The 15561-nt window shown below is 38.5% G+C and overlaps 1 protein-coding gene across 1 annotated transcript in view; it reads left to right on the forward strand.

The window, feature by feature from the left end:
* nnt (nicotinamide nucleotide transhydrogenase) overlaps positions 1-15561 on the forward strand; it is a 61595-nt gene that overhangs the window by 21127 nt on the left and 24907 nt on the right. The window contains exons 11-14 of the mRNA XM_088356154.1: positions 1687-1848; positions 5397-5507; positions 14113-14258; positions 14442-14637. Coding sequence (XP_088212280.1) covers positions 1687-1848; positions 5397-5507; positions 14113-14258; positions 14442-14637 — 615 coding nt within the window. The remainder of the gene's footprint in view (positions 1-1686; positions 1849-5396; positions 5508-14112; positions 14259-14441; positions 14638-15561) is intronic.

A 15561-nucleotide genomic window follows, 5' to 3' on the forward strand; every position in this document is an offset into this window, starting at 1 on the left:
AAAGCTCTGAATCCACAAACGTCGAAGCGCGAAGTAGCGAGGTCCCACTGTATATATTTTCCTACCGCTCCAATCTACTTTTATCTTACACTCAGCACAGCAGTTCCAGAACTCACAACACATTAGGATGGAGGGCGGGAGTGATTTCATGCTCATCCCCGTTTTTTATACTAGTGTAGCCTGAAAATGGTTAACGTAAGAAAAGGCCTGATTCAAATACAGTCCTAACACCAACCCAAATCCCCAAAAAGATGAATTATTTTAGTACTTGAGGAATGAAGTGCTGCGATCATGACTAAGCCAAAAGATGACGGCAGAGAGAAGCAAATTTTTAAGTTGTCTACACCAATTTTAACCTAACCTTTTAATATACAATTTATATTTTCTGGACTATAAGTCGCTTTGGCGTTTCTGTTTAATTTGCAGTTCAATTATGGGCTTTGGTTATTGAAAAAGACTGCCATTTTTCAGCACAGAATAACACGCTAATTTTCAGTGCACAAGAAAATGATACCAGTTTTCCGCATTGTAAGAGACCAAGCAAGCTTTTTGGTGTAGGCGATAATTTTTCTATGTAGAAGACGGCGATGCTAGTTTACAATGAAAAATAAGACCGATATCCAGCATCTTCAGCATAGAACATGTAGAAGAAGCCGCTAGTTGTTCTATTTATAAGATGATGATGATGCTCTTTTACAACAGTAAAGATCTCATTAGTTGCCAGTGTAAAAATGTTTGTTTTCAGCAGCGAAAAAACGAAACTTTTTTTTCCAGCGCAGAAAAATCTGCGTAGAAGATGCCATTTTCTTTCTCTGTAGAAAAATACAATGCTATTTTTCGCTCTAGAATAAAGAGCTAGTTTTCAGCGAACAATATAATAACGTTAATCTTTGGTGTGGGGGGGAAAAATGCTGTTTTTGATGGGAGAAGGGAAAATGCTAAGCCTAGATTTTGGCAAAGAATGCATACAAGTGACTTTTCTATATAGAAAACAAAGACACTAGTTTCTGTCATAGAAGATGCTTTTTTCCGCATGGATGAAAACTATTTTATAGCAGAAGAGGAACCACATTTATGCAGAAGTCTTTAGTTTTTACTAAGGAAGAAGAATATACCGGTCTTCAGGGTGGAAGAAACTGATGCCAGGTATTGGCTACTTTTCAGCTTGGAACAAATGAATGCAAGTTGGCAAGGAATATGCAAAATTTCATGGATTAAAATTTTGTTATTTAGAAGACTACATAAATTTCCAGTGAATAAGAAGGTCCGATTGTCAGGCTCAGGAGTAGCTGACACTAATTTTCTCCGTAAAGAAACAAATGCACGTTTTTTGGCTACATAAAATGAACCATCAGCAAGCAAAAAATCTGCACATTTTTGGCAGAGACTATATAAAAATGGTTTTCAGCAAAGAAGACGCTAGTTTGCGATGTTGATAACTGAATGCTTTTGAGTTTCTATGCAAGAATAACACAACACTGATCCTCCTCACGCTCGAAGTACAATATAGAGCACATATTGATACATTTTTCCGTGTTTAAGTCACAAAAACGGCTGACGTACGGAAGAGTGTGACTTGGTGAATTAGTGTATGTACTTAATATCTTGAGTATTTGAGAGTGTTACACCATGTCATTATTTGATTGCCTTTTAAAAATGTTTAGCTTTTTTTTGTTTGTCCTACAGGCATTGCCACACTGTTGGGTTTGGGTCTGGCAGCTCCCAATGCCGCCTTCACGCAGATGGTCACCACCTTTGGCCTGGCAGGCATCGTGGGATACCACACCGTGTGGGGCGTCACACCCGCTCTTCACTCACCACTTATGTCCGTTACTAACGCCATTTCAGGTCAGTTTTGTGTGGTATTGATGGTTTCGATGTCCAGATTATACTTGAGAATTTTCTAAATTGATAGATCCCATTGTGTTACATATCTGGTCTTTTGTAAGTCAGAACTGCAAAACTGCCTTGTTTTAATTGAAGGGATGAAGGGAAATGTTGATCTTAAGTGTAAAATTTTGATGTGGCGAACCATGACTTTGTAGTCTAAGGATTCATTACTGTCAGAATGGGCAGCATTCTAACAGACTGTTCATGTAATACTCAATCTGTAGGCATTACTGCACTTCCTTTAAGTGTTGAGAGCTTAACTCAACCATAACTAGAATATGTATAATATGTACATTGTATACCAATATATGACATCAAGAAAGATATTCATGCGTTCCGATGCCGCATCTGTATTGGGCCGGCACTACGAGGCTACCAGTATCAGCTACGACCTTATAACAAAAAGGAATTACTGATGGTCTTTTATGTACTGTAATTTGTGAGTGTCTCTAAAGTAGGGGTCTCCAACGTTTTTGAGCCCAAGAGCAGAGTAACACAAAGGGCACCTTGATAATGCACTTTCGAAACATTTTTAATGCAATTAATTTAATTCCCTAACTTATATTTTACGTGAAAACTGATTTTTAATGATTAATATTCAGAGTGATTCATCAAGGTAGGAAACGGATAAGCTTTAACATGCAGTATTTTATTCCTTCTTTACCTTTACAATTGTTTCAATTACAAATCCTTAAAAGGAAACAAAAAAGACGATCACGTGACATCTTTCAAGACACCATCAGTTTGTTTCATGAAAATTCTGCACCCTTGTACAAATGATAAATTGGATAGGAACAAAAACAAACTATTTGTTTTGAATAAAAATAAAATATCACGTGCCTACTAATCACTGCACGTGCAGCCATTAAAACAAAATATACCGTATATTTTAAACTTAGTAACACATTTTTAACAGTTTTTCAATATTTTTACTCTGTTTTTGCCATGGCACTGAAGTGTTGCCACCAATGACATTGTCATTTGTTTGTTTGCCTTTTTAAGAACCTCACCGTCTTTATCAAAAATTGTGTGGCTCTCAAAGGAGCTTCGGTTGCTTTTCGAGAGAGGCACTTGGTTGGCGACCCATGCTTTTAAGGGACATTGTGAGTTATTTAGCGCATTCTAATGGTAAAGAACAGTGTTTGTTTAAATGATTGGTCTAAATGCATGAACCATTGTATAAACATGCCTGAAAAAATGACTGGTAGGTTGACAAATCAGCATTTATTTTGCATAAATTGAGCCATACCTTAAAGTAGCTGCCATAATTACCTGCCATCTTGCTGATTCGGGTATCTAAAAACCTCAATAAGGCTCTGCAAAAAATTAAGTACAATGTTGCGTTTTGGTCACTTTCAGTCTCTAGTTTGCATTCTTTCGGGAAATCCCAGTCCAAATAAAACCTTAAAAGTGCTCCCGTTGTTGACTGCTGCTTAACACAACAGGGTTCAAAGGTCGGGGATGTATGTGCATATGTGTGTGTTCCAGCTGCTTTGATCACAGTGCCGACCCACACGGAGGTAGGAAGTAACACACCGGCGGTGATCTTTGGGGGTCGGGGTGGTCCCTTGCTCATTTAGCCGCCCGCACATTCACGCACCAGTGAGGCCGTGCTGGAAACGAACGTGGACACGTTCTTTGAAATATTTTATTGGCCACGAGGCCCCGAGCTGCTTTTATGTTTATATCTTTGCCCTGATTCTTAGCTCAGCGGGCACTTTTGACTTTTTCGTTTTTTGGTGTGTGTAATTCAATGAAAAACAGGTATTTATTTAAAAAAAAAAATTTTGAAGGAAAAATAAATGTTTCATAGTAGGGCTGCACGAGTTTGGAAAAAAAAACAATTGTGATTTCTCAGATCAGGCCCTTTCAGACCCTTTATCGTGGTTCTGAGTCACTGACTGTCTGCAGTTACAGGAAGACTTCCACAATTTCTTGTTCCAGGCATCATAAAGACAATAACTTACAGACGTTGGTGTATATCAGTGGTCTGCAACCTATGACGCGCATGCCAGCACTGGCAAAGTAATGATTTTTTTTTTTTTTTAATGCGCATTTTTACATGAAATTGACGTTTTCATTGTACGCTATGTTGTTTAGCGGCTTTACAGTGAGCGTGTGTTTGCGCGGTGCCTCGCAGGGGACGAGAGATCTGTGTTTTAACCCTCGCACAGAAACACCAGCGCGTGATAAATGAACGAATCTCGTTCTTTTCAGCCAGCATGGACAGATTACTGGGGTTTTGTGCAAAAAATGACCGTGCTGTTTGTGCATTATTCCTCGAGAGCGTTGTACCTCGCACGTCAAGTGTTAAACATCATTACGAAACGAAACGAAACATGAACATGAATTCAAGGATGAGTCTGAAAAGGCGGATACATTAAAACGCGCTGTGTCCAGGTACACTGTGGTGCCTAAATCCGACTCCCCTGCAAAAAAATGTTTTTTGGGCTTTGGGATCCAACTTCAGAGGAATACCTCCACTTTGTGATGTGTTACTGAAAAGGTGTTCGACAAATCTAGATTGTTTTTATTATTACTATTATTACTAATAATAGTAATATAATGAGAAACGTCTGAAACTCTTCAAAATCACTGTGCTGACATAATTATGTCACAGAAGGTTACCCTAGAAGTCACAAGTCTGTATCTCAAACGGTCCATTTTAGCAGGGGAGTCAGATTTTTGGCAGGTAAAATGACACTGACACTGCTCTCTGGTGGCTTCACTTTGCCATTTTATTTCTTCTTCCCTTGTGATTAACTGCAGCTGGCATTAGTTTGTATGGTGTTGCTCTATGAAGGGTCAACACCCGCTTAAGGTCGCACCCATAAAACAGGTGCATGCTACGCATTAACAGGGCACTGTGAAATTTTTAGTTTTTTTATGGATATTTATTATGGGTCCTGCAAAAAAAATGGAAGCATTTCCCTGTGGTAAGTTGTAATAGGAAGAACCTCCTGCAACTGAAAATGTAAGCTACATATCCAACACCTACAGTATATGGGGAGAGATTTGTCTAAAAAAACATATATTTGCGATTTTGTCAAGATTAAAAAAACGCGTCTAGATACATGCACATGCAGGATTGAAAATTGCAGATTTATTTGTGGCTCTAGAAAATACATGATTTATACATGCCTTTTTTTCTTTTAATGGTTGTGGAGAAATCTGAAAATTGGCTTTGACGGTCTTTAAAAGGCGCTTGAATTTGGCCATGAAAAGGGATGTTCATGGTTTGTACACCAATATCATTTCTGCAGTGACACCACGTCAATTGACAACATTCTCTGGGAGATTCATAAAAAGCTAAGCGATGGTTTATTATTTTACCCATTAATTTTTTTGGGCTATGCACAACTAATCCTAGACATCATGACTCCACTTGACGTTCTAAAACGTATGCAAACTACTGGATGGCTATAATTCCTATAGAATAAATGCATTTGAATGTAATTTCTGGAAAGAAAAGCTAAGTTGGTTTTGAAAATGTCCGCCCTATACAGGTCTTACGGCCGTTGGTGGTCTGGCCCTAATGGGAGGTGGCTACACCCCAACAAGCACAGCGCAGACTCTAGCTGTTCTAGCTGCCTTCATCTCCTCGGTCAATATAGCAGGTGAGTCTTTTGCTATCAAGATACTAAATCATAGCTGCGAATTAAGGCAACCACCAATCATTTTTTTTGTCCACTGTTACCGTATTCCTCACTATGGACGTATTCATCACTTTGGATGCTCTTTATATGTTTTCATTACCTGTTCCACTTACCTGTAACTTCTTGCTTGTCCGAACAAATGATGGATAACATTTACTGTGTGTAAATAGGATGTATACAATTGTATCATTTTGTTGTATATTACTCTATACCACAAAAAATATATATTTTCACACCACTGGGAGAAATTTTGGCTTTTATTTTCAATTGTTAATAAATACAGGTCTGCAATCTTTTTTTTCCTGAAGAAAATAAGAAAAAAACATCCCCCAATTAAGCAATATTTTATCTAGCAGATGGTCGATAATTTAACTCTGAAGAGTAATTGTTTAATATTATTTTGATTTAGGCCAGAATCTAATTCGGTGGTCGCCTATCCGGCCAGCAGGTAGTGTTCAGTTTCCCATCCAAATGAATTCTACAGTCTCAGATTTGTGCCTAGCACTTATTATGAAGGAAGCAGTACTCTAAACATATTTTAACTTTAACTTTAAATGATGGATTTTTCATTTCATTGATATGGATAATGATTGATCAGTCCAGAGGGAAACTAGTAGAGACACACAAATAATTGAATCACGTGTTTGATACTTAGAAACTACCTTTATTTACCTGACAAGGAAAATTGAATCAAACGAAAGAAGAGAAAGAACATTGTTGCCACAAGCCCTCGTAGTCTTAGAAAACGGGAACGGGGGAAGAAATTTGGTAGCAATAATGAAATTGTTGATCCATAAACCTGGTAAAGATAATTAAGTCATTTAAATGATCAAGAATTATTTTCATAGCGTGTCAGACTTTTAACTTAATTTGCCCAGAACCAAATGGTTTGTTTTGAAACAATTTCTTGCCTGCCTTTGGGTCCGACAAAGCGGCACGTGGGGAAAAAAAGGGGGTCGGCGAGAAAAAAAAAACAACCCTCAGACAAGTCTCTCAATCCCTTTCGCCACATCCCTCAGCCCAGGGATATGACAAAGGAGAGCCATAGCCTGATTTTACCATGTTTTCTAGCTGGGGAGACTATGCTGTGGCTTTCGGCCTTGTTGGTCCCCATTGTCCCCAGGCGACCTAGGCCGGCGAGGCCTCCCCCCACTCCCCCCTTTGAGCACGTGTGAAGTCAGCAGGACAAAGGGAGTTTGGCGCTTTGCGCCTTTCATTTATAGGTGTGGGTAGTCCCAAACAAGAGTTCCGGTCCTAGTCACCAGTGAGTTTCTGCTTTCCAAAATGAAGTTCTCCATCTGGTTGATCACAATTACAATAATAGTTATAATAATTAAATTGTTCATAATAGGCGAATTGTCATTTAGACACACAGTGAACAAATTCCTGGCATGAACATGACACACGGATGCAGATCGTTAATCTTTTGATTACATATGAATTTTGCCGGGTTTCAAATTTCTATTCTACAGCTGGAGTCGGCCGGGGGCAAAGTCTCTTCAACTTATTTAAAGATCATTTTTCTAAATTAGAAAAAAATACACTAAAGGACCAACATAATCTACCATCTGCACGAGGAAACTATTTTGCTTTCTTTAATGCATTATTTTTCCAATGTTATTTTTTTTTAAAAATCTACAATATCAGATCATTTCTGCTCATTTAAGTAATTAGCAAATTTCCAGAAAAATAAGTTGAATACAGTTGCAGCATCATTATGACAGAGGTAAACTACCAAAGAAAGACCATGCTTTACTTCTCTGGATGGTGAAAACTGCAACAATACAATACAGTGCATTGAGAGCACGTATCAATATGTTCGGATAGATGTAAAGCTTATGCACTATAATTTGGCGAAGTAATACAAAATATAATTGTTTAGACATCAAACAAATATTTTTAGAAACTTAAGGCATTGCCTCGTTAATACTTCAACATGGATGGATTGGGATTGCAACTGACATGTCAGCCTTAGCATGAGTCTTCAGTTTACTTCAAGGTCCCTGGAACCAGAAGTGACGCGTGAAACCCGAAAGTATTATTCCGCTTTTATTAAATTAGCACAAACAATTATTTTAATGGTCTTTCATCCATTTTAACCTGGTACTTATAGCTTAACTATTAAAAAAAAAATTGCCTTTCGTGCAACACACTCCCGCATGGCCACATAGGCCACTATAACAAAACCTTGCCAGCGGGCAACACAACTGTATTTATTCAAATACAAATGTGGGTTAAAATGAGCAAAATCTTATGCCATTAGTGTAAGATTGTTTTTGTATGTGGTGTTTTAAGAAAATTTTTAAAAAGACCTATTCATTTTAAATTAAAATATATATAATGTAAAATTTTTTTCATGTTTTGGACCAACAACTGTGATTTATTTTTTATGCAGTTATACATCCAAAGAATATCACTCTGATAATACCAATTTCCTCTTAGGCTGAGCTTTGTGTTTGTCTTTTCCTGTCCATGATTGTCATTGACAAACACTGAGCAACTTTGTTCCTCAGTAGTGCCTAATTTTTGCGTTCCATTGGGCAGGGTAGTCCCATTTCAGTTAACAGGATGGCCATGTCAGGATAACATGGGAATGTAAGCATCGGCATACGGTAACATGCTGCGAGAAATGTGGATTCATGACAAAATGCTTAAACCATCAAAGCTTTCGCCACGGTAGTCACGGTGTTGATGAGAAACCAAGTTTGCTTGCAACTAAACATGACAGTACGTATTAGGGCATAACATGGCTTGGAAACTGTCCAGAGAGGAAAGTCAAACAACTCAAGTATGTGTTGATCTATGTACAATCCCTGTAGTCACATGTCTCTTTTTCTTAGGGTTAATGTTATTAGAGTGACACAGGAAGGTGCCCTTAAGAGTCCCCTTTGCAGTGTGCAAGCGAATGACTAGCGCTTTTACCACAATAAATTAACATATTTTCCGACTACGAGGCTCACCTAGAAGACCCAATTTGGACGGAAATTTGAAAGTGTGCCTGATAACCCTGTGAGCTTTATATACCACATGATATTGTGGTGGGTAATATTGGAAATGCATACAGTTTCCATACAAGGTTTTATGCTAATACTGTATTTGATTAACAATTGTGCAATGATTGATCAAATTGATATACATTGCTGAGCTAGATTGCAAATCATTCAGGGTTCGTAAGGGTGCTTGAAATCCTTAAAAATGCTTGAATTTCAATTATCTGTTTTTAAGGTTGGAAACGTGCTTGTAAATGTTCAAAGTTGTTGCCATGTTTTTCAACAAGTCTGCTTAAAAATGAGGCTGACACTGCTCTCTGGTGGCTTCGCTTTGCTATCGCATTTATTCTTTCCCCGTGATTAACTGCAGCTGGCATTAGTTTGTACGTCATTGTCCTACGAAGCATCAGGCGCGCCGCATAGTGCGTAAAATACAATCGTTAACGTACATGAACTGATCAATTTAATATCTGCTGACTGGGACAAGAGACTTTGCCCAACGCTGCCTAGGCATCTGCATTTCATCCGTGACAGAACATGTTAAACATGAGGAACCTCCGTCAGGATTGAATGTGTGGTGAAAAAACCACTGGCGTGCGTGGTAAACCGCTGCCATGCCTTTTTGATCTTCTGGGGACTCCGCTGCCCAGTCTCCCAAGGCCTGTCTCCAAAACTGTGACAGAGTGTGAGAAAACTTGGCAAGACTTTAATATCCGTGTGTCGGTTAATCGTGTTCACGCCGTTGAAGTAACTGCCTCAATTACTGTAAAACCTCTTCATACGAGAACTTAATGCGAGGATTTTGATATACGAGATTTATTCGGGAAAAAAAATCGTGCACCACATACGACGGTAAATCCAAGTCACGGGACTGTTCACTGGTCACGCTTCAGCTTTTTTTAACATCTGCCTTGTGCATTTATGTAACATTTTGAAGGGGAGGCAGATACAAAGCTCCTTTGAGAAGTTTTTCTCTGAAAGAAATTTAGAAAGTAAAAGTGCCGCGAGTACTGTTGTGGTAAATACACTTGCATTTGTAGAATAGATTTGCATACATGTAGAAATTTAGAAAGACTTGCTTACAGGTGTGGGAAAAGGTCGGGTAGACATCCTTGAAGATACTCTTGGCAGACATTAAGTTTCCTTGAAGATAGCGTGCAAGGGACGGGACGCTCTGTACTTGATACGTGATACAGGACCGCCTTTTGGGGTGTAATCGAAGCCTAATCATCACTACCAGCTTTAAATACATTGTCATGTTCCCAGCTCTCTGAGATCTTCATTGACGCATCAATAAAGTGACATCTCCCTTCGACGAGGCTCCTGTCCATTTTCCTTATCCACATATGAGAAGACTTTTCTCTCGATTATCGAACCTCCAATTTCTCCAACAGTACAGCGAAAAGGGAAAAATATAGTGCTGAATAAAACTGAAAGTGTACAATAAGTGATTACGTATCATCAACACTCTCGTGCTAGCTCTGTCTCTCTTCCCCCACTCTCTTAAAATTATTTTGTTAGTATCATTTAATTTCTCTCTTTACTCTATTTGTATGTTTAAATAATACTTAAAAGTGTTTTTAGTGATCAGGAAGATCTGTTTATAGCTATTGATGCTTTGATGCTTCCGGTAGGTTGGGAACCGACCGAATCGTTTTTAACTATTCCATATCAGGTAAATTTGCTCATTACGTGAAAAATTCAAGCTACTAGCACGATCCTCAAACGAATAAAGCTTGTATGAAGAGAGGTCCTATTGTAATAATAAAAAACAACTAGCTTTAACGTCTAGCGATGCTCCTCAGGTGCCACTCCTGTATATAGCTTGGCCTCAATCGCAATGCTAGCCGCTAGGCATTAGTGAGGCTAAAACTAGCAACATGCGTAGTAAGTCGCTAACTGCTGTAGATGAGACTAATCCCCTTTTAAACAAGACCAAAAAAAAGTTAAACGTGGGGTTGATTTTGAAAATGCACGATTGCTTTTAATTATTTTAAATGCTTAAACATTCTTTTAAAAAATTCCCAAAACATCATATAGTGTTTCCTTTCGTCATAATCCATTCACCGACACTGCCCCGATTGCAGAAAATATTGATCGTTTTGAGTAGAGTTGTTCCTGTTTCTCTTTTAAATGAAGGAGACCAATCCCTAAACGGGAAAAATTATCTGTTATAGTAGATGTAACTGTAAGGATAATTTTAAGAAATTTTCTATTGTCTAACCAAGGGTAGAAATGTATAATTTTGATTAGATAGATAGATAGATAAATACTTTATTCATCCCTGCAGGGAAATTCACATAATTAGTCATAGCTGGTGGTGATTGTCAAACAATAATTACTAATTAGTTACTTGTGGTATTGGCTATGCATTGGTTGTTGTTTTGCTCGAGCTATGGCTGTTTATTATCTTAAAACTAAAATAAAATCTGTTCTTTATAAACGTTTTGCATGGAGCGTTCTTTATTATGCAGTAAAATATTCTTTAAATGATTGTGTATCCTGTGGCGTTCCTGCTCGAGGGAAGTGAGGCTTTAAAGGCAATTGGATGAATGAAACCAAAACGTGTCATTACATAATAGTGCGGTTCATGGCAGAGAGAGTCATTAATGGCATTTTCTCACGCCTTTCCGGTTAGAAATACATGCGCCCTCACGCTTCCACTTGATGCGGCCTTGCTGTCGTAAACCGGATTTATGGAATAGAAATGTAATGAAATCAAATGTGGTTTAATTTACAAGAGGATGCCTTGCTTGCTTTAATACACTCCATTGAACCTCAAAACTTGAACAAGACCAATGTAATTATTTTCCTTTCTCTTTTACTCTTCTCTACCCGTGATTTCTCCACGGTTCAAAATGTACATCATAAAGTAATTTAGCACATGGACCACAACCCTCAAGGGGTAGCAGACTTTGGATGAAAGGATGACACATAATTGAGGATGATCCCTTTCCTTTGTCCGCCGAATTTGTGCGTCTGTTTTGGAGTACACGACACATGTGCAGGAGCTTCTTGTTCCCACAAGCTGTATTGCGGGCAACGCTAAGAACGTACGGTTTTTCGATATCACTCATGTTTTATGAGGAGATTGGTTAAAAAAAACTAAATCAAGTACACTCCAACTCAATCTCCATATGCTACACAATATTTTAAACTAGACATCTGACTCAACAAACCATGAAAGCAAGATGTTTTTTTATAAAAAAAAAATTGTGAGAGCCACTACTTACGAACCAAATGCATTCTGGACGGAAGTTTAATTTGTTCGCAAGTTGCTTCAGTGTTATATTTTGTATGGAATGTATGTCCAAGGTCTATACGTTTAAGGCTTGTATAAGTAACCTCTATAGTTTTGTACTGAAAAATAAACATTTAGTAAAATAATATGCTCTATAAAGATAAATAAAGTTAGGTTTAACTCACTTTTGGAGGATGAGCTTCAAGTGTAAGGCGAGTTCCTCCTCCCAACCATTTTCTCAACCGCATCAAGCTTTATTTTTCCACTTTCATTTCAAAAGAAACTCAGGGACCTCCTGTTTCCTCCCAGATTCCAAAAACATGGATTTCAGGTTAATTGGCTGGTCCAAATTGTCCCTATCTGTGAATGAGGAAGTGAGTATTCTGTCTTGTGCCCTGGGACTGGCTGGCAACCGGTTCAGGGTGTCCCCTGCCCACTGCCTGACAATAGCTGGTATGGGCTCCACCACCCCCGCGACCCTACTGACGATAAGCGGTGCAGATAATGGATTAATGGATAAAGGTAAAAAAGTACTGCTGTCGCTGCAGTCCCAGCCTAAATGCATCAAAAAGTGAATAGTATTTCTGAGCCAGATGTACTCGCGAACAGAGCCACACGACCCCTGTTTCAAACAATGAATCCCTTTCAGGTTATGAGTGAAAAAAGGCTAAACTAATGTTGAAAATTACAAATATTATACACTCAAATTGACCTCATCATTCAAATGGCAAACTCAAAATGTCTACTGCCACGTGTAGATACTGACTCCTAAAATATTGACACGGATTTAACACGAGCTCGTTACGTTCCTGGCGCCAGTTATTGGGCACGCAGTGGTTCTCTTGACCTGCTTTCTAAAGGGAGTTTTTTATGATAATCAGGCGCTAGTAATGTTTGCCCTTGAGCTCGATGTCACATTGCCTGCTTTCCTCCGATTTCAAAGCGAGCTTAAAAGTAAGTCACAAGCCAATTCCATAAATATCGGCGCTCCGGGGTATCAAAAGCAACACGTCAATTAAGTTAAAAAAACGTGAATTACTCGCACTGATTTTTTTCCTTTTATGTAATAGGACAAACACATTTTTTTGTTTCGGTAGTGCAGTGGTTAGCACATTTGCCTAACACGCAAAAGCTCCCTGGTCGAGACCGGGTGGAAACATGTTGGTTTGGACCAGTTCTGAAAATAGCTCACCAGTATGTTGTATCATTGTGATTTTATTTTTTTGGGGTCAAATTTATTTTAGTGGTCACTGAGTCTATTTTACCCTACATCCAATTGTTAACCCGGTAATAACATAGTAATGACAAAGTTATTTTAGAAAAAGAAAAAAGCAAGGTTTTGGGTGCTCTGAGGAGAGTGATGAGCAACAAGAGTATGAGTATGGATGTTTAGAGGGGACTGTATGAGAGTGTGATTGTGCCGACTGTGTTGTATGGTGTAGAGACATGGAGCCTCAATGCAGATTTGAGAAGGAAATTAAATGTTTTTGAGAGGAAGTGTTAGAGGAGTATATTAGGATTGACAAGATTGGATAGATTGGGAAATGAAATTGTGAGAGCCAGAACTGGTGTTGAAGTGGAACTGCGCAAGTGTGTGGATAAGGGCGTACTCTTCTTTAATACGGGGGTTATAAAATGTGTGATAGTGAACTAAAGTCAAAAGCTTTTTTGTATATCACTGGTGGTCTAGTGGTAAAGATTCAATGTTCTCACCGCCACTACCTGAGTTAGATTCTTGTTGCATTTTATTTTTGCGATTGGGGTCAGAGATATTTTTCGACTGATCAATCATTGCTCAAATATAGTAACACACAAACTTTGAATTATTTTTTACGTACAGAAAAATATGCGTTATACACAAATAAATATGGTATAGCAAATCTAATAGATAATTCCACGCCTTGCAAGACTTTTTCTGGCAAGATTGGGAAAACAATACTCAGGAATATGATTAATAATTTGTCAGATGAGGCAATTTTGTTTATTATAATTGTAATTTATGTGTTATACTGAAAAAAGATAAAGCATTTTACAGAATACACTTATAAGCAAAAAAAACAATGAGGTGTGTTATTTTGTAGTATCGAACTTAGTGAATTTCAGGTCAAAGACTATCTAAGGTACATTTTTTTGGTACAAAATTAAATTCAACACCGCTGGTCTATGCAGATGATTTTGAAGAAGAATATTATGATCCGCGGGCTTTTTGAAGTTTGAGAATGATTTTATGTTTAGTAATCACTATTTATCACAATCTGGTTTTCTCTCCTTCCAATTCTCATGACAATTCAGCCTTATATTTGTTAATCCATTATTTATATTCTTCTCTCCAAAGGTGGATTCCTGGTGACTCAGAAGATGTTGGACATGTTTAGGCGTCCCACCGATCCCCCGGAGCACAACTACCTCTACCTGCTTCCAGGTGGCGTGTTTGTGGGCGGCTACGCCGCAGCGCTGCAGTCGGGATACAACATTGAGCAGGTGGGATATTTTCATTTAATAATATGTCCTGTAATTTACCCAGTGTCCATTTTAAGAGTCTATCAATGTAGTCCACTGGCGTGTAAAAGTTAGGTAATCCTCCTTTTTTATTTGGTCTTTGTTTGTCCAGATGGTGAGCAGAACCATCTGTGTTACTTATTATGTATCCCTTTGTTCGAGCAGATGATGTACTTGGGCTCTGGATTGTGCTGCGTGGGTGCCCTGGCGGGGCTCTCCAACCAGTCCACAGCCCGCCTGGGTAACGCCTTGGGTATTATGGGTGTCGCCGGGGGCATCATCGCCACTCTGGGTGCGCTCAAGCCCAGTCCAGAACTCCTAGCGCAGATGAGCGCCGCCATGGCCGTTGGTGGCACCGCCGGTGAGTGAGTTTAAGCTTCATGGGCTGGTTCTTCTTTGCACACTGCCCAAAAGAAATTATTATACCACTGACAGATTATTTTGCTAATGTAAAATATCTGTCGATTGTTTAATATACTGTAGATTATGGACGACAAGTTGCTAAGTTTTCCTACATTTTAAAGCCCCAGCGTATTATATTTGAGCACTAGATGACACTGTTGTCTAATGCGAACAAAACCCAGTGCCGCATCAAGACACCAGACAAACATGGCACGACCTTCGGAATGGATCCCACTGTGCAAAACAAATACAAATTTCTCGAACTAGTTTTTGTTAAATTAACATTGGTAGAATAGTTGATGTATTTTCGCCTAGTATTCAAATCATTCTTTTTTTTTTTTAACTGGCATTTTTTTGTACCACTAGGAGACCCAAAATATTACACAAGCTCAAGACAAAATCTAATCATTGAGCAGATTTAATCTTACTGTGTTAAAATCATGCCAAATCCTGTGTCCCATATCAATATAAATATTCCACTTAAAAACGTCTTCCTCCCGTAATTACTTCGGAGTGTATTTTCCCTATATAATGGTTTCAAAACAAGGTGCGAGCAAAGTTCTATAGTGAGAATGTCCAAAAATACCGCAAACAAGGATATCAATGTATTTAACTTCAGTGCAGACGGCGCTGGACGAGAAAGAATCCGTGTCTCAACAATGAACATCGATTGTTTAATGAGCTTCCATATAAAGGACTATTTTGTGATGTACAACCAAAAAAGTGTTTGTTGGGCTAACACGTTGACTAAACTGTAGTAAAGACTGTGCCTTAGATTTACTGGACCGAACCCTATAGTTAGTCAGTGTCGTCTTGGCTTCTATGCGTCATGATCGGCTCCGCATGTATCAATACAAAAAATATTTGCGCACTTTCCGTTTTA

This window comes from Urocampus carinirostris, chromosome 16, assembly GCF_059441175.1.
Source record: "Urocampus carinirostris isolate Australia breed hairy pipefish chromosome 16, RoL_Ucar_1.0, whole genome shotgun sequence".
Taxonomy (NCBI): domain Eukaryota; kingdom Metazoa; phylum Chordata; class Actinopteri; order Syngnathiformes; family Syngnathidae; genus Urocampus; species Urocampus carinirostris.